Source organism: Desarmillaria tabescens, assembly GCF_030435595.1.
Source record: "Desarmillaria tabescens strain CCBAS 213 chromosome Unknown EV420scaffold_3, whole genome shotgun sequence".
Taxonomy (NCBI): Eukaryota; Fungi; Basidiomycota; class Agaricomycetes; order Agaricales; family Physalacriaceae; genus Desarmillaria; species Desarmillaria tabescens.
In genome coordinates, this window is record NW_026848302.1 from 271,944 (window position 1) to 299,044 (window position 27,101).

Consider the following 27,101-nt stretch of genomic DNA (forward strand, 5'->3'; position numbering starts at 1 on the left):
TCCAATCTCCTCTTCAGATAACTACCCAGGGGATTGAATGCTTCGAATGTTACGCTAGAAGTTCTAGTACGTAAATTCCTACAAGCACTATTTCATCCATGCATAACCGAAATAGCTCGTAGACTTCTTACCTCTGACAGCAACATGAGAACACGAAGGAGACATTCTTGTCAAGATTTTTCTCGAGCTTAACCTTGCCTTTATGTGGAACATAATTTCATCACACGATGGCGCAGTGTTGAAGATAAAACAACTCCGCCAAGAGCAAGTCATGTGTATATGTTCCAAGCAAGACCGGGACCAGTAGGTGCATGTTCGAGGAATTGCTTGTCATCTGCTGATTTATCAAACTACCAGCCATCTAACCGCGAGGGTTGTTCGATATCTACGTATTCGGCTTCATATCGTGCAACTGTGGCAGAAGCCATCAGCGGTGACATTACAATGATGACACGACCTTCATTTCGTTAAGACTCCAAGCTGGTTCCCATGGATGCTTTACGTGCCGGGCTCTTGTTAGTCACTTGTTCTAAGTATCCTTCGCGGGAAAGATGCAAAGACTGAGCACTGTAGACGATAGAGTCCTCTGGCACATCCTAGAATGCCGTACGTATGCCAGCTATTTGCCCATAGTCCAATCGTGTGTGCTGATCCCCAGAATATGTAGATGTCTTGGCTTCGTATTCTCTTCGTCGGCTTCCATACTCGCGACGACTTTCACCATCGGTGTACACCACCAATTTGCCGCGAATAAGTGCAGTGCGGAGTGTGCATCATCAGGCCAGTGGTCTGCGAACTACAACAGTATGATCGAGGAGCGCAAGCTATTGTTGATGTTCTACGTCACTTGCCTAGCATGGAATGTAAATCTCTTAAACTGCTGTCTTGATCTCCTTTCTGCGCCGCTGACGCTTTGATCTCCCAGAAGATCCGGTAGGCGCACTGCGGATTTCGCCTCTCGGGTGAACGTATTCGCCAACTACTATGCAACCACTGCGCACTTTCCCATCTCAAAACCGCACTGACGTGTCTTGAGCAATGAAAATCCACTCCGGTAAAGGATTTCGACACCGCTTACGGGAGAACAAGCGGGAGAAGCGAAGCGTGCGGCAAGTGGAGAGAGGGGGTAGGGGGGAAGCTTAACCGGATACGTGGCCATGAATCCAGCGTAGTCCCTGTGCCGTTGTGCTTTATTCCTATTCTGGTGACGTGTGACGACGACCGGCAATCTTGCAGATGAAGTGGAGAGAGATGGTCCTATTGGTAACGCCGTTCGTCATGCATGATTCTTGGGATTTGCTGACGATTGTTTATGACGGGTACAGTGCTGGAAGGTTTCATGGCAGGGTGATTCTTGGACCAGCAGTTCTGCTCTGCCTGGCTTTTATGGTAAGGAGTGTGATAACGTTCGTAGTGGAGAATGGCGTGGGTGCAGTCAATTGTGACAATCGAGAAGGTGGTTACGGCGGATGTGTGAATCAGGTTTGGTATTCAGAATACACGTTCATCTATGACCCCATCTTTCGATTTTGTTATACTGACTATCAGGATGATTTTTTCATAGGACCAGGCGGCTCATTTCAAAGTCTAAGATGTTCAAACCGTTCAAACTGCTATGATAAGACTTGTGTAGCTTCCATAAATCTGGTGTGTATGTTTTTACTTATTCATGTTATGTGGTGAAGCTTGAAGCTTGAAGGCGTTGACAACGCCTTCGGAAAATCGCTCCCGATGATCATGGAACGGATTGTTGAATATTCATCGCCGTACATTTAATGCTACTAACACCGACTTGCCCCAATACACTTATCCCGCTTTCAAGGCTTTCAATACACAGCAATACACGTTGTCCATTTGATTTTCCTTTCCTAATTTCCTCCACTGTCAATTCCGAAAGTTTCAAGGCACCCGCCTTCACCTTTTCAAATTCCAAGCGCCCATTTTTAATTTTGTCGCGGGCCGATTTCGCTTCTCACGTGCCTTGAGATATATTTTTTCAGGCTCAACCTCGTTGATATGTGGGAATGGGAAGTATCCGATACCGTCTAGCCTCAGCGCCTGACGTTTGCTATCTTGTTGCAGGCCAGCCACTCTCCCCAATCTTCTTGTTACCTTTACCGATACTCGCCCTCAGGGCAAAGGCGCATTAACTCACCTTGACTATCCGGCCATCACTAAAAGTTACAATATGACAGAATCTGACGTTGCCGTCAGCCTTTCCCCCAGGTCCTCTTTTCGCACGAGCAGGCCAATGGGGCCTCGAACACGGCAACCGTCTTCCTCTCTTGCGTCTCTCTTCCTTGATTCAGCACCTCAGAGCAGTGATTTAGCGCAGTCGCGCAGTACCAGCTACTCCACAACGTTGACGGTGTATAACTCTAGTCCAGGTCCATCATCCCCAGTGGTATCTATTGGAGGCTCACCGCCCGTCATCGAAAGCAAAATGCTCCCGATAATATGCGAGAGGACCTCCCAGGACGACTCAGAGAGTCGTAGCAACGATCCTAACCGTGACTCTGAATCGACCATATCCACCGATACTGCAGCGGTTCCCGAGCCTACACATTCATCCTTGTCTCCACCCCATAAATCTACGTCCCCACCAGCATCTCCATTAACACCGTTATCACCTGCTTTTGCATCTGTACCAGAATCAATTGTGACCCCACCGCCTTCTCTGTTGTCGCCTGCCGCCACGGTAGAGCCCACTGCACCAATTAGCTATTCATCTTTACCGCCGGCCCTACCACCACCGCCACATATTGTAACGTCGGAGTCCTTGTCGATAGTCACACCACCCTCACAACATGTATTTCACCCGCCGCCGCCACATGTCCGAGAACCCTCATTGTCTATCTCTTCGACTTCGCATCCCTCGCTCACACCTCCGCCTTTTACCGACGTGGCCCCGCTCAGCATTCAGCGTATCGGTAACGTGTCGCCCTCAAATTTGTCACCGGTTAGTCGACCGATTCCCCGAAGTCCGACTCTCCCGCCTCCCCCCAAAGTCAACTTCGATTCCGAAGCAGTCAAGTGGAAGGGTCTACCACTGGAGGCCGCGCTTTGTACGTACAAACTTCATGATATTGTTTTCTTCTATCTCCTCAACACGTCCTAATTACAGGGACTTTTGATTCCGCGGAACTTCAAAATATCGTTTCACGAGCAATCAGATCATCCGCTCAAGAGTCCTTCATTCGCCTCGTGTCGATCGATAATCTTGACAAGGCTCTACCCGCGGAGCTCGATCGGCTTGACGCACTCAAAGCCGTGACACAATCCAAGTATCGGTTCAACACGCATAGACGAACGATGTTATTGCAAGCTTTACTATCGTTCAGTGGTACAGGAAGTGGGAAGGAGAAGGATGGTGGAACGAGTCTCGTAGGGACTGTGGCATCTCAACTATCGGATATATCCGCCGAGTGCGATTCCCTCGCAGAGCAACTGGTTAGGATAACCGATCAGATTGGCCAAATCAGAAAGCTAGTGGATGTACACTGGGGTAGCGCCTTGGCAATCGCATTGAGAAAGGTAAATGAATCCTTTGAATGCATGTTCTTTCTACTGCTGACGTTCTGATGCAATCTACAGCTGAACGGAAGTTACGGTAAACGCACCAAAGACCTTCTAGATGCGCGAGCACGGATCACTCAACTGGAGGCCGAGTTGGAGGATTCATGGAAAGAGGCGGAGAAACTAGCCCGGGAACTAGACGAACTAGACGATCACGATATTGACTTTGATGAGGATACCGGTGTTATTAGAAGAGCCCAAATTGTTTCTCTTCCTCGATCTCCCCCAGTCACCGTCATGAACATTCCACCTCTCTCTCCCACTCCATCTCCACCAGCACCCAAGACTCCAACGTCATCCTCCTCTTCCGTCTTTCCTTTGTCCCCACCACCTGTCTTGTCACCAAAGCCTTTACCTGCGAAAGCGATACCTGAAGACGTCATACCTGAGGAGATAACGGAGGAAGCTGAAGTGGAAACCATGGCAAAGAGCGATGACCGTGCCAGTATACGCAGTGCGAAGAGCGCACGAACCCGAGTTGCAGACCACTCCCGTGTCGAATTGGTATCAGCTGCGCGGCGACGCAGCCTGCGTGCATCTATGGGAAGCTTACGCCTCCCGCGGTCGCTGAGTCTGCGCAGCAATAAATCGTCTCATCCTCCACTTCCCGCCATACCGAAAGAGTTCTCCTCTACACCATTATCATGCCCTCCTCCAATTCCCAATACTCTTCCGGTCCCCTTTCCAGACGCTACCCCAACCCGCCGAACGAGCATTGAGGATATCGAGATTGTCGCTCGGGATCCGGAGGAAATTCGGCATGCAACTACGGATGATATGTGCATCATGCCTCTTCGGGATAATGAGGACGACCACGCCTCACGGAAGAAACTTGCCCGACGATCAATCGATAACGTTACGTTAGCTGGCGCTAGCATATATGGGCAAGACAGCAGTGAGTTCTGAATCAACTTCATTTCTATCGATGTTGAGATGCCTTCAGAGTCTGGAACATCGATTCCCTCGATATGGCTCAATGCTGACACGCCGCAGACACCTGCCGAACGTGTCGAGTCGCTTATGACGACACATACTGAGAGTCAAAAAGGAACTTCATATATGAGACTGAAGTCGTTGACGAAGAGATATTCGCTACCATTCCCGACGGTGATCGCAAGGACATTCTCTGGAAAGTCTTCTCACTCAGGATAATTATGCGTGTAGCTATGACCTTTTACTGTATACTATCTACTCTCGAGATATAGCTGTATACATAGGTGTATATGTAAGGACACACTAATATGTATATGACATTGGATACTGCAAAGGGACCCTTGCGGAATGCATCCAAGTTGAGAGCCTGCTGTCCTGTTTAACTTCTGTGGTTAATACGCACAAGTCCTTGGGGCAAGGGTTGGGGTCGATTTGCAGTGCAAGCAAACGACATTCGTATGTATAAAAATGCGAAGAAGAGGCATTTGACCTCAGAGAGGGAACAAGTGAAGTTGCGAACTCCAACAAAACTGCCTAGCCATCCTTGTTGAAGGGGACCGATCATCACTAATTATGGAGCGTCAAGGCCTGGTAGGAAGGAGGAAATAAAAGATAACAAGAGTCAGACTAGACAAATTGATATGAAGATAGGTTCGCAGGACCTCCGGTAAAAATATCGACGTGAATGGAAGATACTCTCCGAGTCATCCACAGCTCGCCTTCTGACGAGATAGTAATGAGACAGCTTTCTAAGACTTCTCCGGAAAACTTGCGATCCATTACTGATCAGTATACGGATGTAGCCTCTCGCGGACTGCTATCTTTAAAATAGACCTCTAGCCGATCTACATATGAGAGAAATGGGAGTGTGCAGGGAAACCTATAAGGGACGAATTGGAACGGCGCGACTAACGATAAGTGCGGGTCCTACTGCATCCAGTACACACAAGTGCAAGAATGACACATTTAGCACTCATAACATACTGGATATCAGGCACTTAGTATACGTAGAGACACGCCGTATGAGCGTTCGTCGTCGAGGAGCGTGGTGGAGGGAATGGCCGTAGGACTAGTCACTGAAATAAAGCTCTGAAGAACTCTAAAAGTATTTAGAGTACGAGCGAGCGCTAGTAATGACGCTAAGAGCGGCGACAATTGAGGACGATATGTGAGCGTTGATTAGTACCTAGTCCTAATCAAACTGCGCCTGCTTATAAAGTACTAGTGTTGATAATAAGGTAAGTGAACGATCACGTGTTACACAAAATAGCAAGTGAATACAGTTTCAGAATGTGAGTTTGAGGACTGTAAACTGCTTATTCTATGAATTCCAGAACAGGCCCGTTCATTCAAGTATCTGTGGAGAAATTTTGATTCTAGTATATATGTCCGTCATTATTTACTATTTTGAATCCGGTTTTCCGGAATAATGAGCTGGATGCCGGGACAATCCTACTGTTCAAGGAATTAAATCAGAGGGAAAGAAAATACTACGAAATTGGCAGTGGTCTGGAACCATGCAAGTATCTTCACCTCACAACCTGCGTGTAGGAACGATACAAAGATGTCGCCTCGGAAAATGTACGCATGGATTGAGACATACGGCGATGAAGATTAGCCGGATTTCATGGCGTTTTCTCTCCTCGCAAGGTGCGGAAGGCTCAATTAGGTAGCTCGAGTTCTTCCAAGTCCCAACATGACACTCATACAGCCTCTCTGCTTAGCCGACACAGTCGAACGCATGGTCTTTCAGGATTTGCAGCAGCACGCGCTTTGCGAGTTCCCCGTCAAAGACTGCATGAGCAGCGGGCCGCAGTTTCCATGTAAACTCGTGCATCCCGCATTTGCCGAGGTGTGTCAGAGAGACGTGCCTCGCCGTCTTGACCATAGCCCACTGACTGCGCATTGACTAATAGAGTCTGCGTTAGGTAACAAGGTCTGTACCAAGAAAGTAGTGGTGAACCAAATTCTTCGTGTGTGGAATTGTAAAACAAACTTGAGGATATCGTGCGAATAATAGAGTACACAGAGAAAATACTCGTAGGAAGGCAGGGAGAAGTAAATTACAAACCAGAGGCAACAGCTAAGGGAATTTACTCCCAAGCAGTTTGTGCAAGCGCGAGCGCCCCAGCGTTAGGGATAGACACAAACCGTTTGCCCTCTGGCGTTTCCTCCTCCGCAGCTTGAGCAACAGAGGGTAGTCTTTCGGAACCCAGCCATCCCGCTATCGCCATACTCCTGCCCAAAGTGGCCACCTGACGTATCCAAGTGAGTGGTGATTCGTCACTAGAATCGTGTTTTGAGTACTCGCCTTGATCTCCAAATTTGAGAAAAAGCTCGAGAGTCTCAGGGTGTTGATGACGCCCCTGTAGAATAATTCGTAAGGACAGAAAGATGCGAAAAGCAAAAACTTCGTACTCCGCGATGACTTCAGGTAATCTGGATTGAGGTCGGGCGGTTCCCGTCAACAGGCCGGGGTGAAATACGATCGTGTCGGAGTATCCCATGCTGGCAAGGGCTTCTTCCGTTTGACCTTTACATCTGAAACGAGTGAGACGCGTAATTTTGGTGGAATAAACTAATGTCATGCTACCTGGGATACAGGAATGAGGATTTTGCGTTCGCACCGCCGCTCTATGGTTCTGTTTAGCGTTTTGGTTACTCGAAAGAAATGAGACTTACTGATAGGTAGACAACTCTTTGCAGATGGTCCGGCACCCGTGCTTCCTTTGCAGAATTGATGACATAGCTGTAAAATGATAGAATGAACTTCAAATCATTCGACCAGAAAAAAAGTCGCAAACTCTTTGTCAATTCTCTCGAATGCAGCCGCACTCCCGGCTGCCTTTCTGGTCGTTCCTAATCTATCGGACTTTGTCTAGTTGGACGAATTTAGTACTGGACGAATGCCTTACGTGATAAAGACGACATCCCATTTCCCGTCCTTGATTCCGGACTCTTCCAGCTTTTCAAAATCGATCGCTTTTTGCACGAGTTTGTCCTTGCCGGTAGAAAGTGTCGCGAGGTCGGTAAGCCGGCGTCCGTACTCGCCAACCTTTGTGAAATGTGAAGACGCCAACAGCTCCTTGAGCAGATACTGGCCCGTCTGGCCAGTCGCGCCGATAATGAGAGCTGTTTTTCCAGACATGATGGTAGTTGGAAGGAAAGAGTGGTCGGGTGACGGATCTAATGCTCACGCACTCATGGAGGCGGTGTGATTGCGTCATGTTGCCGAGGCGCGAACACGAGACAAACAGGTACAATTAGAATCTACGTGTAATATCTGCTCAGTCATCCTCGTCATCGCCAATAATATGGTTGGACTCTTCAGCGTTTGGAACACGCGAGTACCATTTCGTTCTAATCCCTGATGCCATCTCCATGTTGTCGCCTAAGTTGCTCTTCGCATCAGGCGCATTTCGCCCACTGACGGTGTACAGATGGATCATCCACACGATGAGCGTGTATAGGAGGAATGACAAACTACGGGCCACTATCAGCACCGAAAAATAGTCCAATCTGAGAGATGGATACTTGCCTGAACATGATCAAGACATAAGTTACATGATCCATCTCGTTGTCGTGCACAAACTGTACCTCCTCGTCAGTAGCTGACATGAAGAGAAGTCTACCAATCGTCAGAAGGCACGTCTATGAGCTACGGGGATGTAAGCTTACCCGGCAGAAACAAGAAGCTGCCCGCAACCGTCAGCGCATGAACTGGGACAAAATTAGGAACAACTCACGAAGGGAGGTAAATGCCGGAAAACTTTCGCTGCAGAAGTCCGGCTGTTTTCTGAAGGCGAATCTATGCCTGGGGAGAAGCGAGGGCTTTGAGCTGCGAGAGTATGGTCGCTGTTATTGTCATCCTCCACAGCAGCTTCGGGATTTGTTGGACTTGAGAAGAAACATATTTCAATAATACGGGTGAAACCAGCAAGCATTAGGGTGTAGCCAAACATCGCATGTACCTGGGACATATAAATAAATCAAAGAACATTCCTCTGCAGGCGTCGCACCTTGGTTGAGATCATGAGAGCTTGCGCATGCTCAGACATTCCCCAACCAGTCAAAATGATACTGAACATAGAAATGATCAGAAATTGAAGGTTGATGGCCGCGCTGCAACCTACATTATCCCAGGAACTACGTTGCGCTACAAAGAAATGAGTGGATGAAAGAGGGGATGATATGAAACAAACCTGGTTGTTGCGAGCAAGGAAAATACCGAGAGCGCCGCCGCACCACCCTATTACAGGCGGCGTTAATGATGAAGAATGTTGAGCCAAATGTAAGCTCACAGAGAACGCCCAGAATTCTGGAAGGGGGATATCAGCGAAGATGGACAGTGCGAAGATATAAAAACATACGTGTGCTGCATATCCTTGACAGACCAGTCACCGCCGTGGTGTTCGGTAAAGGTATTGACTGATAATAGCTATCATCAAAATGGCGATTTGGCTGTAGAATCTGACATACCGATACCCTATAAACAACGCTGTTGAATGGGCCCGATAGATCTTATAGGGGATACGGGTGCTTACCCAGAGCATGATAACCCTTCCAATAGCTTAAGCGCTTGGTAACCAAGGAAAAAGTTGAAGTCCTCACCATGAATCCCACCACTCTGGACTGCGTCCACTACGCCTCACCCAAGCTTCACCGACAAGTAATAAAATGGCCATAATTATGCCATAGGCGATAAACCCGCTGCCCATGATATAGTGCGCGAGACATTGTCCCAAATGTCCCCCGCGACAATATCCTCGAAAAGTAGCAATTCCAAACACCATCTGCACCCACCCAAATATCGGATACGCCTTTCCAATAACTCCATGCAGCCTGACCATGTACGGGCGAATCGATTTCTCGTGTATATGTAGTTTGAGATAAATACCGAGGGCAAGTTGCGTGAAAATGGGTATAAAAAGGATGTTCGCGTAGGTTCCATGCACTGATTTCAAGAACATTCGTCCTTTATGTTTGTGGCCCAAGAAGTATCCGGCGAGCGTCAGCGCAAATCCCGTACTCTACGTGGGCCTCTCAGTAAGTATTCTACTTTCCCGCCAGAAGACATACCTGTAAGGGAACATGCCATCGACTCCGCGTTATTCCAAGGACCATTCCCGCAGGGAAAAGGAGACCCCAGACTAGTGCCTGCAAAGCCATATGGATCCATAGGATAGCGTCCACTGGTGCGTTTTTCTGCTCATCGGTAAGGTGATCATGATGGGAATGTGCATATACAAGACATGAAGCTAGAGAAAATACAATAGAGAGCAGAAAAAAATCGCGCGCCATGGCGGAGTAAGACAGACTGACCAACCGCCTGTACAACGGACACCGGGTCCGTCGTAACGGACTGACGTTGAATCACCGGCACAAATATTACGTAATCACCATATGTAAGCCCGGATCTCGGTCCGCGATATCGGATATTCCCGCGTGCCACGCTTCTGCTTCCCAACCCAGTGGTCAGATCTCCATCTACTGCTTCCTCGACGCGTCAAATGTTGACACCAAAGTATCTCTGGTTTTTTAAGCGTTATTTTCAACTTCTGGGATGAATTTAGCAAGACTTGCCTATCTCCTCGGCTCCATCATCACCGTATTTGTGTATTTCCGGTGCCAAACTCCTCCTTCCACACGTCTCCTAGGCTTGGTACCAATCTCTTCCTTATGGGTTTACCATTACTCAGGGAAATCACGTCTTTGTTCTTGGTTGCCCTCCTTTGGGTAAGAATCTAGATTCAATTTTACGAAATGTTCAGAGTAGCTGATAGCCGCTTCGCAGCGGTTTCCGAGCCTTTCCATGCTGTTCTGACCTCCACGAGTCCCTATCACTGTGCTGTACGATGTACGAGTCGCCGTTATACTGTACTAGGGTCCTCCTCGAGCTTCTGAAGCTCTTGGGGCCAGTCTTCGGTCCCTCACCAAGCGCCTATGGCACTGTATCCAAGCTTTTCAAATACAGCCTTCCTTCAAGCAAGCCCCGGTGTTATATTACGCTCGATCTTTATTATGGACTTCCTTGCCCGGCTCGCGCTCTATTATTTCTGCCCCGATCCCGGTAGCGGTCGGTGCATCCGCGTCCCTTAATCAAGAAAGAGCGCCTGTTACAACAGCGAACAGTGCGTGTCTTCATGGTCGATCATGCAAGGACGTGACTCAGTGGCCTGGTTAAATAAGCTCGGCTGAAGGTGTGTCTCTTAATTACTCTCTCTCATGTCATGGATGCCATCCAGTGCTATGCCTTGCAAGACCCTCAAGGTCGCCCCCTCGTCACCGCATGGCATGACCCTCAGAGATGCCCAGCTATTTTCCCCAGCATCGTCGACGCAGCCCCTCACCCAGGAGAATATGCAGGACGTCTTCCCCACCCGACCCGATAGCATCGTCCTTGCTTTTGGGCGTCTTGTCAGTCGCACCTCCGACTTGATACCCGTCCTTGAAGGCCTCTTGGGCGACTACCTCCCCATTGAGCTCAAGGTTATCGCCTTTGACGGTGTCTTCGACTCCTTGCTGCGGGGCTTCCTTCTGTACTGTCTCTCCCGAAAGACGCCGAAGGATCTCAAGGTTCATGTCGTACAGACCACCGGAGATTCGTGGACGGATACCAATCAACCCGATATCACGTACTCGTTCGGTTTTGGTGTCTGCCCTTCGTACTCCCCAAACAGCATCAGCTCAGTGACCGTGTCCAGCAGGGTGTTTAGTGGACCCATGATTCGTTCCCTCGGTTTCTTGCCCAACCTTGCAGCACTGAAAATCATATCAGATGGCGCTGTGGCTGCGAATCTTCCTACTCCATCAACCTGCCTCTTCCCGGGTCTTCTTAAACTCGAGTTTTATGGGAACATACAGGACGCCTGCACCGCCTTGATGGCTTGCGTCAGCACTTCGAATCGTGTTCAGGAGTTCCAAATCCAGGCAGCTTCTCTGAGTAGCCCGCAGGATATGAGGCTTCTCCGGGAAACTGTTCATATCTTCTGTCCAGTGTTGAGGTCCCTTAAGGTTACCATCCGTGACTGCCATCCTGCCGAGGAAAATTGGATGAACATGGCCGACTTTGTCCCATGTCCATATTCGTTGACGTCACTGGCGGTGCTGCACCCAAATGTGTCTTTCTCTTTGGTTAATGGGTTTTTGGTCGAAGATTGAACACAAGTTACGGTTCTGGCTGTGATTCCTCATTTAAAATGTACGTCTTTCACCCCCGGTCCGTCAACTACCAGACGTTGACGATAACCGTGGCTTTTCAGGCTTTCGGGATTTATCATTATTTTTCGGATTATATAGCTGTATTTTGCTCTGGTTTTGTTGTCACTGTTGTCCTTCCCATCACTTATACGCATGTAAGTTATATCCCCTTCTCACCCCGTAGTCTAGACAGCACATGTAATCCTTTACTAAAGAAAAGTTTATGGTGCGTGCGGACGAGAATAAAATGGGTGCATAAAAGATTATCCCGACGCTTTTTCCTAGCCTTTTCCGGCAAATTCCGTAGTCCGGATTCCTCAAGCGCCGTCAAACTCGAAATGGCACACCAGGGCAGTCTGCTACAAATGGCTTACAATAGTAACTAGCAGCTGCTGTGGATGAGTATTTGGATCCATTGTCTTTTCCCCACTAGGACTCGAGATGGTACCGCTTACCGTCCATGAATGATGAGACATCGTGAGATCAAACTTTGATCTCGCATTTCCCCCGATCACAGCGATCCTCCCTAGAAGGGCACCTTAGAGGGTCTGCGGCATTTGTGCATCATAGGAATACAGCTCGATACTTCTGCTCTTTGCCGTACTGATCTGTGATCCACGGCATTACCATTGTTCTATTTATGGCACAACTGATTAAATAGCGGCTGTGGACAACGAGCAGTGATCTCTTCACATCAAGTTGAAACTAGCACCACATGAACCTTTTCCACGGTGCTGTTGCGAGTTATCTCACGGTAAGTAGGGTCGTCTACAAACCGAGACGAAAGCTCATTAGAAGAGAGAACTCGTAAGACTCGGAGTAGGCCCTTGTCCTCACGTACTCCATGACTCGATGTCATAGCTACAGCACTTGAATTTGTCATGGCGTCTAGCTTCTATTACGATCTTCTTTAGATTACTTTGTTATCCCCCAACGCCTTTCTTTGCTGAACGCGTCAAACAACGCGACAAAGGAAGTAATTTAAAGCATTCAAAGGCGGGGCTCCCCTGTAACTTCCCACTATGAGCTCTACTCAGTCTTCCCTTCATCCAGCAGCTGGTAATGCCGACGCCCTCCCCGATGCGCATCAGGACAGCGCTCACCATTTAACGAACACTTCATTGACACCGTCCGTCCTTTCAGACGTCGGCAATACCAATAGTGGCGACAACCGCGAACAACCCAAAGGGCTCGCGATATTTTTCGGAGATTTCATTAGCCACGCCATCGACACCGAAGACCTACGCGCCTACTTGTCGGGATCTCCAGGACGGTCTCATTTCACTCTCACCAAAAATGGCGGCTGGTCTCCGTCGTTGCAAGATCATGTCCTGTGTCATCCTTCTGCAGAGACAGATGGAGACCTCACGGTTCGCGTCGTAGACCTGCGCAGCCAAGAACTGGTCTGCGTCTTGAATTATTCCTTCAATCTCACCATCTCATCATCACACACTCTTGACAACGTCGGCGCAGTGGTGCTGACCACAAGCATTTTGGAAGCCACGACCATTAGGACCCTTGGTTCCTTGCCCAATCTCCAGTCACTCAAAGTCATCGCGAAGCGTCGTATGTCCGCTGTGTCACGACCTTCTCTCCCGCTGTTTCACAACCTCATAGAGCTTGAGGTCGAGGGGCGGATCAGAGACGCTTGTCGCGTTTTGAAAGCTTGCTTCAAGTCCCAGAGTCGCATTAGGAAGTTCTGCGTCTGTTCATCTTCGTATGAATCGACTGAGAGACTTGACAAACTTTTGTTGGACCTGTGTCCCAGGGTGAACCATGTTAGCATTATTGTTCTCTCGGGGGTCAAGCGCAAAGTACTCACGTAGGATTGACTGTGCGTGTTTCCCTTGACCTTTCCTACAATCTGCTGACAAGGTATCCAGGTAATTCAGGCATCTTTTGATGTATGGCAGTATTTTTCTCTCTTTCTACGATCCTCCTTATTCTACATCACCTAGCAGCTACATTGTACTTTTTCTCATGCCGTTTTGAATTTGTATGTAAATGAGTCTTCTCAAATGATCGGCGCAAGTTCAGTGCTTCCAAAATCCTTGACTCGACGTCAGTTGATGAAGGCTACGCGAACGTAATTCATCTTCGGAGCAGGACGGCTCTTTGCCGATATTTTGCCGAAGTACGGCATGAATGTGCCGGTATGTCGGAGATCAAATCGCTACACAGAGCCGGAACCAGCCGTAGTCTGATCAAATTTTCGCCCTCTATGAGTGCTGCTCTTCTGTCGAAGTTCGAAGGTCGATGTCATTGCCAGCCACGACGATAAAAAGCTGGCACGTCTACTCTCCCTTCCATTCGCCTTCCCTCTCCTTCGCCGCCCATTCTCGTCCGTGGCCTCCAATCCCGTTACAGCCAATATGAACTGGTCGACCTCTGTCCTTACCACCGTGAGCTCAGACACGGAGCCTTCCATTATCGTCACCTTCGACAAAGCCAAGTATGTTTTCAATGCGGGTGAAAATAGTGGACGCGCCTTTTTGCAGAGTAAAAGGAACTGGAGAAAGACGAGAGGCATTTTCTTTACCGACGTTGGTTCGCAGCGCACAGGCGGCTTGCCTGGTAAGTTTTCAGATTTTAATTTGACTCATCTGATATTCTTTAGGCCTTCTGATGACTTTTGCCGACGCGACGATTAACAGGATAAATGTTTTTGGTCCTCCAGGTCTATTGCATCTGATGGCTGCCATGCGTCTGTATACTTACAGGTATGTTCGACAGGGTATTTCAACGGAGACCTATTTTAATCGTTCCTTTTTCCAGAGACACCATGACGGTTGAGCCGATTGAAATCCCTTTGAAGGCCCAGATGTCAGCGAAACCTACGCCGACTTTCAAGGACGATAATATCACTATCTACAGTGTTCCAGTCTTCCCAACCACCGATGCACCGATGCCAGAGAGCATAGGTCCCATTATGGAAACCATTACTCCAAAGACTCTGAAGCGAAAGCGTCAGAACGAGAACCTGGGGCCGACCGAATCTCCCGAGAGTCTGGAGGGCGAGAGTGCCGACGACTGGAGACGGCTTCTTGTTCAAACCATGTTTCCTGAGCCAGAAAAGCCTGCGAAGAAACAGCGGACATCCCAGGAGCAGTCGGAGGAAACATCTGGCTATGTGAGACTCAACTCCCTTTCCAGTCGTGGTATTCTCATTGCTATCGCAGAAAGACGAGTATCGTCGTCGCCGAAAGGCTCCTCAAGGCTTCTACAAGCAGCAGCCAAAATTTGTTTCCCTGCACCCTCGTCGCGATTCCGATCCTTCTTTGACACCGACTTTGTCCTACATAATTGCCGGCCCTCGTGTTCGTGGCAAGTTCGACGCGGAAAAGGCTGAGATGCTGAAAATTCCTTCTGGGCCGCTGCGGAGTAGACTGACCAAGGGACAAACGATAACTTTCAGCGTGAAGGAGGGCGATACTATGGTGGAACGAACTGTGAAGCCAGAGGAAATCATCGGGCCTTCCGAAGTTCCTCGAGTAGTCATCGTTCTCGAAGTCCCGTCTGTTTCACACATCCCTTCATTAGTAGCATCGTTCACCGACTCACCTTTCTACGCCAAGTTTCGATCTCATCGTACTGAAGATATGGCCGATTACAAGATACGTACCGTGTTCCACATCTGCGGTGAAGGTGTTCTCGAAGACGAGAGGTACACTGCTTTCATGAACGGTTTTGATCCTCAATGCCATGTAAGACTGATGCCTAATATTGTTGTCATACATTCGCTGACAATGCAACCTTTTCAGCACGTCATATCCTCGCGAGAGCACTGTCCTGACCCCGTAACTTTCACCAGTGCTGCCTTCCAGCAGCTGCGTTTGCAAAGTCTTGACCCCGAGATATTTGCTGTTCCCAAATTTTCTCTGCAACCAGCCAAGGACATCAAAGGTTCGCATTTGTACAACCTAGAGTGCTCATTGTCCTAAATTTATATCTTTAGCGATCCCCAATATGCCTGAACGATGCCATCTGATGACTTCTAGCTCTACAATCCATCTACGGCCACCGACGGAACTTATTCAGGAGGATACCGTTCAAGACTTAGACCTCTTCCATCCTGCTGTGTCTTCGCTCACACCTATCGTCCTTCCATCGATCACAAGAGACAAGTATGCAGAAGCACAAGCTGCTGTAAAAGCAGTCGAATCAGATGCAAACAGAGCGGTGTGTAAAGGAGCTGATATTGGTGTCTATCCATTGGGTACGGGCAGCGCAGTACCCAGCAAGTATAGAAATGGTTTGTCTTAACTATTTCGTCGGCGTCAGTTTGAACTCTGACGTATCCCGATAGTATCATCAACTCTGATTACGATACCTGGCTTCGGTAATATTCTCCTGGACGCGGGAGAGGGGACATGGGGACAGCTGGTCCGGCTGTTCGGTACGGATAAGACTGCATCTAACAATGTTTGGGAGGTGCTCCGTAACACCAGATGCATCTTTGCGAGTCATATTCACGGTGATCATCACATGGGAATCACTACTATACTAAGAAAGCGGTTGACGGTACGTATTGCTCTTTATGTTATGCCTTGATTCCTTTTAAACATTAGTCTAGCTCAATCCTCGGCCGACATCCCCGCTTTATCTCGTTACTGTTCGATCCGTACACCTTTCACTAAGAGAGGTATCGGAAGTACAAAATATAGGCTTTGACGATCCTTCAGGTAATGGGGTGATCACGGTGATGAGCGAGGCTTTGCACTGGAAAGACCCACAGGCTTATCCTGAATTTGGACGATGGATGCTGGGAGGACGTGAGCCTTGGACGGATATTGATGAGTACGAAATGCGGTAACCACCATACCCAAGATTACTCTAACACAGGCTTTCATTTAGGTCTAAACGGCATGCGAAGGATCTTTGTACAGCGTTGAACCTGAAGTCATTCCGAACCGTAGATGTTCGCCACCGGACGACGTGTTATGGTCTTGATATCAAAAGTCTAGGCGGTTGGAGCATCGTGTAAGAAAACCAGGCGTTTATATCTCAACCTTCTCTTATGACCAAACCTCTAGCTTCTCCGCCGACACCACTCCAGCGGACTCCCTCGTCTATGCCGGACAAGGCGCTACATTGCTTATCCATGAAGCCACGATGGCAGATGACCAAGAGGAGCTTGCCAGTGCGAAGGCGCATAGCACTCACAGCCAAGCCGTTGGTATTGGCAAACGGTAGGCGATTCGTCAGCATGCCGTGCTCTACCGCTGACCAACCGGCGTAGGATGCGGGCTGAAAATATCCTCCTGACCCACTTCTCCGCGAGATACCCGAAGCTACCATCTTCAGGTGCCAAGCAGCAGGAAGGCGTCGTGGTCCATGCATTCGACCACGCAAGCCTGACGATCGGGAATATGTGGAAGTTGAAACATTATCTCCCAGCGGTGGTGCAGAGTCTGAAGGATACGGAGGATGAGGACGACCAGGAGGCTGATGATGCAATTGCTCATTCTGGAATGGACGTTAGCCTCTGAGCACGCCTCGGGTTCTTGGTGCATTCAAAATAGGTAAAAGTATGTTTAAACGCGATCTAAGAGATTGATATCTATATCTATATCATCAAATTTAGATAGTACCCGCTCTCATCGAACTCAATTGGCTAGATGAGGCGTGCTTATTAAACAGAGGGCCTTCCAGTACTTGGTGGTGTGGGAAGTGAGAGGGTCAAAATCAAGTGTTTGATCAGAATTGACGTGTCGACAAAATGAAAATTATCACTGATATCGTACTATTAACATGATCCCATGGTTACTCCGTCGTAAGGACCTAATAAACAAGTGAGTCTAGGAAAGAAATGAGAACGAAGAAACCAACGCATACCAATGTGGTCCGCAGCATTACTTTCGAGAAGGTTACCGACTTCTCCGACAATGCACTGCGCGTCCGGGCTGTCCTGGCCTAAAGGGCATCATTATGTTGTCAATCACCGTACGGTGTTTAAAGAGATGTACCTGGGCAATTGACCCATTCATTGGAGTCAGTGATATGCTTCTCTCCAGAGCAATGATGGTAGCCAATCTCTCTCCCTAAAGAGCATCAATACATCGATACACGACGAGAATTACAGCTTTGGTATTCTTACATGGGAGTATAGGCACCGGATCCTTTCTGAATGCATAAAATTTTCGTGAGAGCCTGTCCGGAACAAGGAGTGGATTCACGCACTTGTTGTTAACATGAGTCACGTTCACATTTGCGTCAACATAATCCGCGAATGCTTGATTCCCGACCTGATCGGTGGGTTAAACGTGTACCGAGAGAACGAAGGATGAAAGACTGCTCACCCTAGGCATACCGTAGCTGACCACCGATACAGATGCCGAAGGGAGCTGCAAGTCAAGGTAAACTCCATCAAGGAGAGCGATGGCGCCTCCCAGAGAATGTCCAATGGCAGTGACAGAATTTGTAGAGTACGTAGACATGGCCATTTCCACGTATGAAAGAATAATTTCAGCCGCGCTGTGCAGCTTCAGCATAACAACCGGTCGAATTAAGTTGGGACGACGTACTCGGCCTGTGCTTCCTTGAAGCCGCTGTGGACCATTATGTCTGAGCTGACTCCGGGAAACAGAATGTCGTCGAGGTTCGAGAGAATTATGTTGATATCGGTAAGAATAGGTAGGCTATGGCAGCGAATTCGTCATTGGACCGCGGAGTGCACGAGTAGATTGGAAGACTGACAGTTTCGAAAAATCGGTCCCTTGGTGGCTCACGATAACGGTGTCGAGGCTGGGAGCATACCCGACATACCAGAACTGTACTGAATCTCCGTTGCCCCCCGATGCAACGGGTTTAAAGTCAGGGTTGGCCTCGCAAGCAGCTACGAGGACCAGTCAATGCCATCAACACACGAGGTAGTTGTTTACTTACTACCGCAAGTCCAGTTTAGCGTCAACGATGGCTGACAGGCTCCTGCACTGGCGTAGTAAGAATATGGCTTGTAAGCGGCAACCTGCTCGGGCGTCAGAGTCGTTACCGACTGGCGCCGATGAAGAACAGATCCCTCTAGCGGTGAAGCAGAAGCAAAAGACAAGGCAAGAGAAAGGACAACCCAGCGACTCAAAGAAGGAACCATAGTTGGACGCCTTGGAAGGACAAGGGGAGCATTGCGCGAATTTATAAGGGCTGTCCAAGCAGCCCCGGTGATAGAAAATACACACAAGTAGTTTGAATTATGATCCCCGAGACGAACGCATTGGTACCTTTCTTGACTTCAATGCTGGACGTCAAATCCAATGAAGACGAGATCGGAAAAATGGAAACGTCTAGCCACGATCCTAAGAACAGAACAACACAATAGTAGGAGGCATCATTTTTGCGAACTCCACTAATTCAACGGGCTAGAAAGAAGTGTATCGCAGGTTCCCGGGATTTGGGAAGATCGGACGATGTACCTACCTGTTGAACCTCGGTCCAGTGGAGAAGTTTTCCTTTGTAAGAGTTGTAAGAGAGGGAACAGAACAAATGTTTCTCCTCCGTTCTTCCCGACTGGTGTTGTAGGGGAAGGAAGACGAGGGAATTAGACTCGATACAATGTCTGCGAGGCTCGAGCCAAAGAAGTTGCATCAGTGGCCAATGTATGACTCTTCATCAGCATGTGTTCAAGTAGGCTTCGGAGCTTCGGCTCGGACGATCCCGCTTTTTGGATTGTTTCCTTGGTGTTACGTGCTACTCTGGCCGTCAGTAAAGGAACTGACTTCCAGTGGCTAGCTTCCTCCAAGTTGACTGGTGAGAGATATATTATTACATTTGTTACCTCGGCGATAGCGGGATACGGATAAGGTTCTTTCGAGCCTGGAGGTGCGCAACTATACCATTCATATAGACATTGACACGACGACCATCGCATAGGACCCATCACGATTCCGAGAGTTCGAGCCCCATTGATTTTCCTGTTTTACATTGCATTCTGGAAAACATATTCGGCTACATTGCTCTGCGTCTCAAGCTCGGCTCTTCGGAGTGCGACCCCTCAAACAGAGTGGCCACAATTTGTGGATATCAACATCCCATTGTAACCCCATCATAAGGGCCTAAACGGTCATATAAGCCCAGAGCACTCAGGATTATGAAGGGAAAGCCATACCCGGATGATCGTCTACATCACCCACCAGAATGTTACTGACTTCTCCGACGGTGCATCGATCGTCCTCGTTGTCCTGGCCTGAGGGAAATCGTTATGACTGCTGAAAACTACGTCATAAGAACTTTTACCTGGACAGGCAACCCACGCATTGGAGTCGGTGATGTGCTTCTCACCAGAAGGATGATGAAATCCCAGGAATCTCCCTGAATAGGTTATATCCATCAGTCAATGACATTAAAACACTCAGAGCATTATTTTATCGTTGTACCTGGGAGAATAGGTATTGGGTCTTTCCTGGAACTCATTGAGAAAATAACTCTGGAATCGGAGAATGCAATGGAGTAGCATACTTGTTGTTCACATGGGACACGCTCACATGCGCGTCAACATAATCCGCGAAAGCTTGGTTTCCGACCTGAAAAATACGTCGAACGTGTGCTAAGGGACGAGGGACGAGGGACCGCTTACCCTGGGCAAGCCATAGCTAATTACCGATACAGTCGCTGTAGGAAGCTGCAAGTCAAGGTAGACACCATCTAGAAGAGCAATAGCTCCTCCAAGGGAGTGTCCAACAACGGTGACGGAAGTCGTCGAATACTTCGACATGGCAGTTTTCACCGATGAGAGGACTTTTGCAGCCGTGCTAGACAATTTTGATGGATTAAACGGCTGAACCGGCCGAAGGGCAAAAACGTACTCAGCCTGCGACTCTTTGAAGCCACTGTGGACCTGTATGGATGAGCTTATGCCAGGAAACAAGCTGCCGTCGAGGTTTGTGAGAAAGAAGTCGAGGTCGGTAATAATAGGTAAGCTGGGAAAAAGAAGACATGAACGGGTTGCATAATCCAAAGTAGATGGGAAGGCTGACATTTTCGAGGTATCGGTTCCCTGGTGGCCAACGATGATGGTGTCGAGACTGGGATCATAACCCACATACCAGAACTGTACATCATTGCCGTCGCCCCCGGACGCAAGGGGTTGGAAACCTGGGTTGGCCTGACAGGGGACTATATATTGATAACTAGTTGAGGACAGCGATATACGAGGCAGGTACGTCTTACCGCAGGTCCAGGTCAACGTCGTCGACGGGTTACAGTATCCCGCGCTGGCATAGAAGGAGTAGGGCTTGAAAGCGGAGACTTGAGCGGAGGTCAGCGTCGATATTGACTGACGCCGTTCGAGGACAGACGATAGCAGCGGTGAAGCAGACACCAGCGAGGCAACGAGACTCAGAGAAAGGGTAGCCCAACAGGTCAAGGAATGAATCATGATGAGAAGTCTCCCAGGGACGAACAGGACAGGGTACCATCTCGCAAATTTATAAGAGCTGATCAAATGGTCACGTTGATAGGTGCGCGCGACAGAGGTACCAAGTCATGCTTCGATATAGCCAAGAGCCGCGGTATGCATCGAGTCTTAGTTCGTATGCGGTGCCACCAAGGTGTCAGAATCAAAAAAAAAAGGAGAGAGAGAAGGGTCGGCGTTGTGAAGACGAAGTCATTGTCGTAAAATAGCAAATATTTTCCCGGAGGAATCTACTTCTATTGCCACGGAAGATATTATTTTGCAGAAAGTGCTCGTGGGAAGGATCAAGCACGAGAGGAAGGTCTGACGTTGTACCTTTCGTGTGAAGTGGCTCTCCACTCCGGTTCGCCAGAAAAGCATGCTTTTTCACGATGAATGAAACGCGGTGCTTCTTCAGAGATGTTCCTTTGAAGCCGAGAGGTCGTAAGCCATGTGGTTAGTGTCAAGAGACTGATGATCATCCATCTAGCATTTGAGTCGGAGCCCGAAATATGTTTTCTTCCTTCATGATTCGACTGCAATGTCGCAGGGACTGTTTTTGGACTGTTTCCTAGGTGTGATGCGCTACTTTGACAGGATAATGCGCGTACGGCGCGTTCACGCTGAATCTCTACATTTTCTGTCTCTTATGCTCTGGCTCGACGGTAAAAGCACCATCGAACCGAATTAAAGTGGCTCCTTTTCTGAGCACCTCTCAAGCGGTTTCTTCAGCTGAACGACCCAATCGAGCAGGGAGGAAAATGCGCTTTTGTTTTTTTGAAGCTACCATTGGGATAGAAAACTCTTGTTTTTGGTCAATATCGATGCAATGGAGTGCTACACTTTTACCACTCGCGACGCGTCGAGCTCCCGCTTTTGCCCCACTGCAGAAGCTACGCACGCACCCCCTGGTTTAGGCTTGACTCTGCTCGTTTCGGGAAGCTCTCATTTACTTCTACTTAATTTCACTTGACAGGACCAAACGAAGGACATTCAATGGTAAAAGAAGCCAGTCTTGTTGCGACAACAGACACATGGCAAAGTTTGAAAATAATAGCGAGCCTTAGCCCTTTAAAAAGCTGGCTCCTAGTCCTGACTTGTCATTCAGTCTTTCCCCCATGTACTATCTCTTCTACATGTCGCTCTTTCTCTTTTTGTCTATTTCCGTCCATGCTGGCATGCCCAGCAAAGTCTATGGTGTCAACCTAGGGTCCTGGTGCGCTTCGTCAATATTTAGGTAAAGCATCGCCCATGACATCCCTTCGTAGGCTTGTTCTCGAGTCTTGGATGTTACCACAAGGTATTTTCGTTTTGTATCGATTACGTTCATGCTGATCTCGCTCCACAGAGTGGATCAATATGGGTGGCCAACAATGTAATGATTGCTCCCAGTGTATTGCCACAGAATTGTATTATTCTTTTCCCTTTTGCTGTTTCTGCTTCAAAAGGCCTTATGTATTCCAAAACTAGCGAATTTGCTCGTGCATACCCCGACACAGTGGATGCGAAATTTGCCGAGCATTGGTGAGGGCTGATTTAATTTTTTTGAGACGTTATTGACCTTCTGCCGGGACAGGTCTTCGTGGTTCAACCAAAGCGATGTTAATGACCTCGTGGAAGCAGGCATAAATACCGTTCGCATTCCGGTGGGACAGCGCTTCCATGCGCGTGATCGTATGCTAACCGTAGCTTTCGATATCAGCTGGGTTATTGGATCGTCGAGGCTCTCGTCGATCGCAAGACGGAGTTCTATCCGCGAGGAGGTATACACCACCTTGTGCGTTATCCAGGATTCTCGATGAGGCTATTTCTGACCGAGTACGTGTAGAAACGAGGATTAAGGGAACTGAAGGACGCTGGCATCGTGTCAATCCTTGATCACCACGCGCTTCCAGGCGTTCAGACCCCGGGTCAAATGTTTACCGGAAGGTTCGTCACCTGAATGACCTGAATGAATTGTCCCATTTAATCCTAAATGTTCTTTTTTTCCAGGTGTACATCCGATGTCGAGTTCTACGTGAGTTACTTTGTTTTTATAAGAGATGCGCTAGAAACTCAGCGATTGTCACAAGACTGAATATAATTATCATCGTGCCCTTGTTTGGACCGCCGTTATGACCGCTCTTTCCCACCTCGATCCCGACTTCAGCAATGTCGTTGCCATCGAAGCCGTGAACGAACCCATCATGAATGCCACTCAGACCCCAGGATATGGCGATTGTACGTTTTTAACACCTTTTGCACTTTCCGTGCTGAAAAGAACTATGAACAGTCCAGAAGAATTTCGTTCAAGTAGTACGAGCAGTCGAATACACTTTGGGCATCCAGTGGAACCACGTCCCTTGGACTTGGCCGAAGATGACCATCATTACGGACACCACCAATTTTACAGCAGCTTTGGAGAACGCCGTTCCTTCACCGTTTTTGAATCCCGAAGTTCGGTCGGCCCTCAAGGATGCAGTACCGATCCTCGTCCAAATTGGTTTGGAACTCGGATTGAACGACATGACACACACTTTTGGTTCCCACTACAGTCGTGAGCCCTTGTACACAAGGTATGTCTCTTTCGTAGTAAAACACAGATGGTCCTCAAACAGCACTTTAGTTTCATGGACATCAATTGGCAGTACAACAGCCCTCCCAACCCGAGCGATGCACAAATGGGACCTCAAGCCTATGACAATCATTTGTACTATTCGTGAGTTGACAGTCCGTGTTTGTCCGATGGTTTTCATTGATCCTTTAGATTCGGGGTGGGTGACCTTGTTCTTGCTGCGAATCTCGCCTGATTGTAAACTGTTCGATATAGGGTGTTGCAGACCCAAATGAACAGGCTTATATGGAGAGTATCTGCAGTAAGTTGATGTGATCGAATTCCTGAATACTTGTTCAATATGGAGTAGACCTTCAACGCTGTCGAGAATGATGCCGCGTTAGGCAACAGTCCCCTTGTATTCGGAGGTTCGCGGCATACGTTCAACTAATCGTCTTCTTCATTAACTCGTTTCCAGAATGGGCCTTGTCAACGAACTTTGCCGCTACGGACGAATTCCTTCGCAAGTGGGCGGATGCTCAGAAACGTGCCTACACTAAAGGTGCCGGTTGGATCGTGAGTTTCGACCTTCCGCTATCGTTTTCTATGTGTAATAGTTTTCCCATCGTCCAGTTCTGGAATTTCAAGGTAGAGATATCAACTCTGGCTGGCGACCTGGCCCGGCAATGGTCAGCGTTAATGTGTCTTTGATGACGAAATTGCATGCTGATCCCATATGCTGTAGGTCATACTTGGAAGGCGTAAAACGAGGCTTCTTCACCCGTGATCCGTCCCAATTGAATGATACACACGTTTGTGATGGTTACATTCAGTGATCCTTTGTTTTCTTGATGGCAGCCGTTATCATTGGATGTTATTGTTATCTTTCCATATTGGCGTAGCTATCGGATTATGCTGGGGTCCTTTGTAAACGTCTGGGCCGTAGGGTGCAAATTTGGACGGTTTAGAAACTGTTGAGTTATTACATTACTTAGTACTTATAATGCGCACAACTATTTTGACTTAACGCGGGTACCTAGGGTTCGCAACATCTACAATTGCCATTTGCGTATCCTAAGTCTGGCCTTCCACGACATAGAATCCTGGTCAGGTCTATATGGCTATCTCAGAAAGCCTAACATGGCATATTCTTAGAACTGCTGTCTGCTTCTAATTTGGAGCATAAATCCTCCGTAGGACTTCGCACAGGCGGTTACTGCGAGATCAGTAGATCATGTGTAAACCTCGACTCGTCATGCTGCTTGTTTCTCCCTTCTCTGGGAGAAAGGTATACCCTATTATAAATACTCTCTGGTTTAATGACACGGGCTGAATACGCCATCCGTTCCCACAGCGCAATGAAGGCTTCCACCTTTGCGCTCTTCGTCCTAACCTTTGTCTTCAGAATTGCTCTTGCAGTATCGACATCTCTACATTCTCGCCAAGGGATAACCGTCTTAACCACAGCAGAAATCGCAACGTTCAAACCGTATACGTTTTTTGCTAGTGCGGGTTACTGCGAACCGGATGCGACTTTGGCTTGGGATTGCGGATGTAACTACAATACGTTCTTTTCTTCGAGTTTGTATTCACTCTCACGTGCAAAGCCGCTTGCCAAGCAAACTCGGACTTTAAGCCTGTCGCGTCTGGAGGCGATGGAGCTGACGTGCAATTTTGTAAGTCCCTTCCTTCGCTCGTTCACGGGCCTCCGCACATCGAAGTTTACAGGGTATGTCGGATATTCCCCTTCATTATCCGTACGTTCCAATACTCCATCTGGTCAATAGCATATGGTGTTGACGGAACAGAGTAGACAGTCATAGTTGCTCATCAAGGGACAGATCCTTCACAGATGTGAGTGCCATATACCTTTGACACACGTCTATCCAGAAATACTTATCACTATCTCAAATTATCAGTGTACCGCTCCTTACCGATGGCGATTTCGCTCTGGCCCCTTTGGACTCTAATATTTTCCCTGGAATTAGCTCTGATATCCTTGTTCATGATGGTTTCAGTGATACTCAAGCCAGATCGGCAAAGGATATTTTGCGCACTGTCACTACGGCTTTGTCGGAATACAACACGAATAGTGTAACTCTCGTTGGCCATTCTCTCGGTCTGGCGCTCGACTTCTCTGTCTATCCATTTACTAAATGAAAGTATTCTTAATAGGTGCTGCTTTGTCGCTTTTGGACACTGTCTATCTTTCTCTTCACTTGAATGCTTCATACAGGATGGTTGGTTACGGTTTGCCTCGGGTTAGTATGGCAATCTGACTGTTTGGAGTTTCGGCGGGCCTGACCCGTTTTCAATTATTAGGTGGGGAACCAGGAATTCGCCGACTATCTGGATGCTTCTTTTCCCGGAAAGATTTCACATATAAATAACAAGTAAGCGTCCTGTTACCCCCCAAATTCGCATTGCTAACCGCATGAATCTTTTTAGACAAGATCCTATCCCAATTCTACCTGGTGTGCTGCGAACGCTTGTATGTGATAGATTAGCTAATCTCTGTCGAGCATCTAGGTATGGCTCTTGGCTTCCATCAGCCATCTGGAGAGATCCATATTGATTCAGACGACAACTGGAATTCCTGCCCAGGTAAGAATAAGGCTGGTTATGCTACGCACAGCTTAACGTGACCTCAAAAATGCAGGCCAAGGACTGACCCGGAAAAGGGATGTACTGTCGGGGATGTTAGTAGCAGTATTTGTTGGTGACTTAAATAACCATGACGGTCCTTATGACGGTGTTGAGATGGACTCAGGCTGTTGAAACCGCCGTTTCCTATCCATTGCTTCCCAACTTGTCGATATCTGTTTACAAGGTAGCATGGTGGCGTATTCGATATGTTTTCAGACTAAGGAGAGCTATCCTTTTCAAGGTTTGAGATCTGGTTCTCATTGGAAGTCACCTATTCCGAAGGATCAACTCTTTTCATCAACGTTCGGCGTACAAAATGTTGCATAGCTTGCAGGTTTCCGTGCATACGTCGCTCCCTCACATCCAAGAGATAGAATCCTGGCTGTAGAAGGAGAAAAACATTTAGGCCGAATCGGAAATGGCCGCACACCCGGATCACGTGTGCACTGATCCGGGTTCCATCCGAACATTTCATAGCTACTGTCACCTTGTACAAACATTTCTTTTCATGCTTCTACGCGAACGCGTTCGAGTTGGCGGTGCTAAGCACACCGGAGAACGTGATACTTACCATAACCAGTGCCTTCGATTTGCTAGGATCTGAAGGATTACTTCGTCGCATCACGATTGCATGATGACCGTTTGCGGTCTATCTTGTCCCTACCTTGCACCCGTGCTGATACTGATTATTGCTAGGTTGTAGCACGCATAACAGCGTTGTTTTTTTTTTTTTCAATTGGTCCGGGACACCGTATTCTCCGCCGTGCCTACAGAGTTCTTGAACTGCCACTCAACAAATTCTGACGATCAGGATCTTCTCTTGCCTGT

At 48.2% G+C, this 27,101-nt stretch overlaps 10 protein-coding genes across 10 annotated transcripts; 6 read left to right on the forward strand and 4 right to left on the reverse strand.

Annotated features, from left to right (window-relative positions):
• Nucleotides 1-2,087: 2,087 nt before the first annotated feature.
• EV420DRAFT_648343 (uncharacterized protein) lies at nucleotides 2,088-4,808 on the forward strand. The gene is made up of 4 exons (XM_060482916.1): nucleotides 2,088-3,065; nucleotides 3,125-3,534; nucleotides 3,595-4,468; nucleotides 4,520-4,808. The coding sequence occupies exons 1-4, from the start codon at nucleotides 2,189-2,191 to the stop codon at nucleotides 4,726-4,728; spliced, it is 2,370 nt and encodes a 789-aa protein (XP_060337376.1). The 5' UTR covers nucleotides 2,088-2,188; the 3' UTR covers nucleotides 4,729-4,808.
• A 1,646-nt stretch (nucleotides 4,809-6,454) lies between these two features.
• EV420DRAFT_1505356 (uncharacterized protein) lies at nucleotides 6,455-7,700 on the reverse strand. Its single transcript, XM_060471280.1, has 6 exons — nucleotides 7,425-7,700; nucleotides 7,314-7,373; nucleotides 7,192-7,258; nucleotides 7,103-7,143; nucleotides 6,928-7,050; nucleotides 6,455-6,875 (listed from the first exon to the last, which is right to left on the reverse strand). Exons 1-6 carry the CDS (start codon nucleotides 7,655-7,657, stop codon nucleotides 6,734-6,736), a joined length of 666 nt encoding a protein of 221 aa, XP_060337377.1. The 5' UTR covers nucleotides 7,658-7,700; the 3' UTR covers nucleotides 6,455-6,733.
• A 5-nt stretch (nucleotides 7,701-7,705) lies between these two features.
• On the reverse strand, nucleotides 7,706-9,861 carry EV420DRAFT_1300036 (uncharacterized protein). Its single transcript, XM_060468378.1, has 13 exons — nucleotides 9,589-9,861; nucleotides 9,121-9,539; nucleotides 9,054-9,069; nucleotides 8,989-8,995; nucleotides 8,880-8,937; nucleotides 8,811-8,827; nucleotides 8,712-8,758; nucleotides 8,643-8,665; nucleotides 8,529-8,589; nucleotides 8,256-8,480; nucleotides 8,188-8,204; nucleotides 8,048-8,137; nucleotides 7,706-7,992 (listed from the first exon to the last, which is right to left on the reverse strand). Exons 1-13 carry the CDS (start codon nucleotides 9,808-9,810, stop codon nucleotides 7,797-7,799), a joined length of 1,398 nt encoding a protein of 465 aa, XP_060337378.1. The 5' UTR covers nucleotides 9,811-9,861; the 3' UTR covers nucleotides 7,706-7,796.
• An 878-nt stretch (nucleotides 9,862-10,739) lies between these two features.
• Nucleotides 10,740-11,670, forward strand: EV420DRAFT_1505364 (uncharacterized protein; the record flags this gene model as incomplete). The annotated part of the gene is made up of 2 exons (XM_060471281.1): nucleotides 10,740-10,790; nucleotides 10,825-11,670. The coding sequence occupies 2 exons, from the start codon at nucleotides 10,740-10,742 to the stop codon at nucleotides 11,668-11,670; spliced, it is 897 nt and encodes a 298-aa protein (XP_060337379.1).
• Nucleotides 11,671-12,731: 1,061 nt separating this feature from the next.
• On the forward strand, nucleotides 12,732-13,535 carry EV420DRAFT_1635828 (uncharacterized protein; the record flags this gene model as incomplete). Its single annotated transcript, XM_060476496.1, has 1 exon — nucleotides 12,732-13,535. One exon carries the CDS (start codon nucleotides 12,732-12,734, stop codon nucleotides 13,533-13,535), a length of 804 nt encoding a protein of 267 aa, XP_060337380.1.
• A 546-nt stretch (nucleotides 13,536-14,081) lies between these two features.
• Nucleotides 14,082-17,198, forward strand: EV420DRAFT_1260850 (uncharacterized protein; the record flags this gene model as incomplete). Its single annotated transcript, XM_060467031.1, is given in 11 exon segments — nucleotides 14,082-14,283; nucleotides 14,327-14,429; nucleotides 14,485-14,896; nucleotides 14,916-15,413; nucleotides 15,471-15,612; nucleotides 15,665-15,961; nucleotides 16,016-16,230; nucleotides 16,283-16,506; nucleotides 16,564-16,689; nucleotides 16,743-16,898; nucleotides 16,949-17,198. 11 exon segments carry the CDS (start codon nucleotides 14,082-14,084, stop codon nucleotides 17,196-17,198), a joined length of 2,625 nt encoding a protein of 874 aa, XP_060337381.1.
• A 54-nt stretch (nucleotides 17,199-17,252) lies between these two features.
• On the reverse strand, nucleotides 17,253-19,021 carry EV420DRAFT_648989 (alpha/beta-hydrolase). Its single transcript, XM_060482917.1, has 9 exons — nucleotides 18,595-19,021; nucleotides 18,406-18,544; nucleotides 18,234-18,347; nucleotides 18,009-18,183; nucleotides 17,890-17,954; nucleotides 17,807-17,832; nucleotides 17,676-17,750; nucleotides 17,545-17,622; nucleotides 17,253-17,490 (listed from the first exon to the last, which is right to left on the reverse strand). The coding sequence occupies exons 1-9, from the start codon at nucleotides 18,797-18,799 to the stop codon at nucleotides 17,456-17,458; spliced, it is 912 nt and encodes a 303-aa protein (XP_060337382.1). The 5' UTR covers nucleotides 18,800-19,021; the 3' UTR covers nucleotides 17,253-17,455.
• Nucleotides 19,022-19,725: 704 nt separating this feature from the next.
• Nucleotides 19,726-21,079, reverse strand: EV420DRAFT_1617099 (alpha/beta-hydrolase; the record flags this gene model as incomplete). Its single annotated transcript, XM_060475197.1, has 9 exons — nucleotides 19,726-19,757; nucleotides 19,811-19,888; nucleotides 19,939-20,013; nucleotides 20,079-20,104; nucleotides 20,161-20,225; nucleotides 20,279-20,453; nucleotides 20,508-20,621; nucleotides 20,679-20,817; nucleotides 20,872-21,079. The coding sequence occupies 9 exons, from the start codon at nucleotides 21,077-21,079 to the stop codon at nucleotides 19,726-19,728; spliced, it is 912 nt and encodes a 303-aa protein (XP_060337383.1).
• A 1,193-nt stretch (nucleotides 21,080-22,272) lies between these two features.
• On the forward strand, nucleotides 22,273-24,463 carry EV420DRAFT_1617100 (glycoside hydrolase family 5 protein; the record flags this gene model as incomplete). Its single annotated transcript, XM_060475198.1, has 17 exons — nucleotides 22,273-22,310; nucleotides 22,363-22,394; nucleotides 22,443-22,503; nucleotides 22,565-22,618; nucleotides 22,671-22,740; nucleotides 22,797-22,871; nucleotides 22,923-23,023; nucleotides 23,087-23,111; nucleotides 23,167-23,314; nucleotides 23,367-23,649; nucleotides 23,700-23,792; nucleotides 23,841-23,847; nucleotides 23,904-23,949; nucleotides 24,032-24,055; nucleotides 24,106-24,203; nucleotides 24,261-24,316; nucleotides 24,373-24,463. 17 exons carry the CDS (start codon nucleotides 22,273-22,275, stop codon nucleotides 24,461-24,463), a joined length of 1,302 nt encoding a protein of 433 aa, XP_060337384.1.
• Nucleotides 24,464-24,699: 236 nt separating this feature from the next.
• On the forward strand, nucleotides 24,700-26,522 carry EV420DRAFT_1505398 (alpha/beta-hydrolase). Its single transcript, XM_060471282.1, has 11 exons — nucleotides 24,700-25,181; nucleotides 25,235-25,303; nucleotides 25,356-25,384; nucleotides 25,441-25,481; nucleotides 25,547-25,746; nucleotides 25,803-25,888; nucleotides 25,950-26,020; nucleotides 26,076-26,101; nucleotides 26,157-26,231; nucleotides 26,287-26,457; nucleotides 26,489-26,522. Exons 1-10 carry the CDS (start codon nucleotides 24,947-24,949, stop codon nucleotides 26,403-26,405), a joined length of 951 nt encoding a protein of 316 aa, XP_060337385.1. The 5' UTR covers nucleotides 24,700-24,946; the 3' UTR covers nucleotides 26,406-26,457; nucleotides 26,489-26,522.
• Nucleotides 26,523-27,101: the final 579 nt, after the last annotated feature.

Coding starts and splice junctions, on each gene's coding strand:
- EV420DRAFT_1300036 (XM_060468378.1), bottom strand. CDS start 9,810: ATGGCGCGCGATTTTTTTCTGCTCTCTATTGTATTTTCTCTAGCTTCA. Junction 9,540..9,588: donor GATGGCATGTTCCCTTACAG/GTATGTCTTCTG, acceptor AGGCCCACGTAG/AGTACGGGATTTGCGCTGAC. Junction 8,481..8,528: donor CTCTCATGATCTCAACCAAG/GTGCGACGCCTG, acceptor TATATGTCCCAG/GTACATGCGATGTTTGGCTA.
- EV420DRAFT_1505356 (XM_060471280.1), bottom strand. CDS start 7,657: ATGTCTGGAAAAACAGCTCTCATTATCGGCGCGACTGGCCAGACGGGC. Junction 7,374..7,424: donor TGGGATGTCGTCTTTATCAC/GTAAGGCATTCG, acceptor AAAGTCCGATAG/ATTAGGAACGACCAGAAAGG. Junction 7,051..7,102: donor TCCTCATTCCTGTATCCCAG/GTAGCATGACAT, acceptor CACTCGTTTCAG/ATGTAAAGGTCAAACGGAAG.
- EV420DRAFT_648343 (XM_060482916.1), top strand. CDS start 2,189: ATGACAGAATCTGACGTTGCCGTCAGCCTTTCCCCCAGGTCCTCTTTT. Junction 3,066..3,124: donor ACCACTGGAGGCCGCGCTTT/GTACGTACAAAC, acceptor TCCTAATTACAG/GGACTTTTGATTCCGCGGAA. Junction 3,535..3,594: donor TGGCAATCGCATTGAGAAAG/GTAAATGAATCC, acceptor TGCAATCTACAG/CTGAACGGAAGTTACGGTAA.
- EV420DRAFT_648989 (XM_060482917.1), bottom strand. CDS start 18,799: ATGGTTCCTTCTTTGAGTCGCTGGGTTGTCCTTTCTCTTGCCTTGTCT. Junction 17,833..17,889: donor GTGACTCATGTTAACAACAA/GTGCGTGAATCC, acceptor TTATGCATTCAG/AAAGGATCCGGTGCCTATAC. Junction 17,623..17,675: donor TGAATGGGTCAATTGCCCAG/GTACATCTCTTT, acceptor GATGCCCTTTAG/GCCAGGACAGCCCGGACGCG.
- EV420DRAFT_1505398 (XM_060471282.1), top strand. CDS start 24,947: ATGACACGGGCTGAATACGCCATCCGTTCCCACAGCGCAATGAAGGCT. Junction 25,304..25,355: donor TGGAGCTGACGTGCAATTTT/GTAAGTCCCTTC, acceptor CGAAGTTTACAG/GGTATGTCGGATATTCCCCT. Junction 25,385..25,440: donor GATATTCCCCTTCATTATCC/GTACGTTCCAAT, acceptor GGAACAGAGTAG/ACAGTCATAGTTGCTCATCA.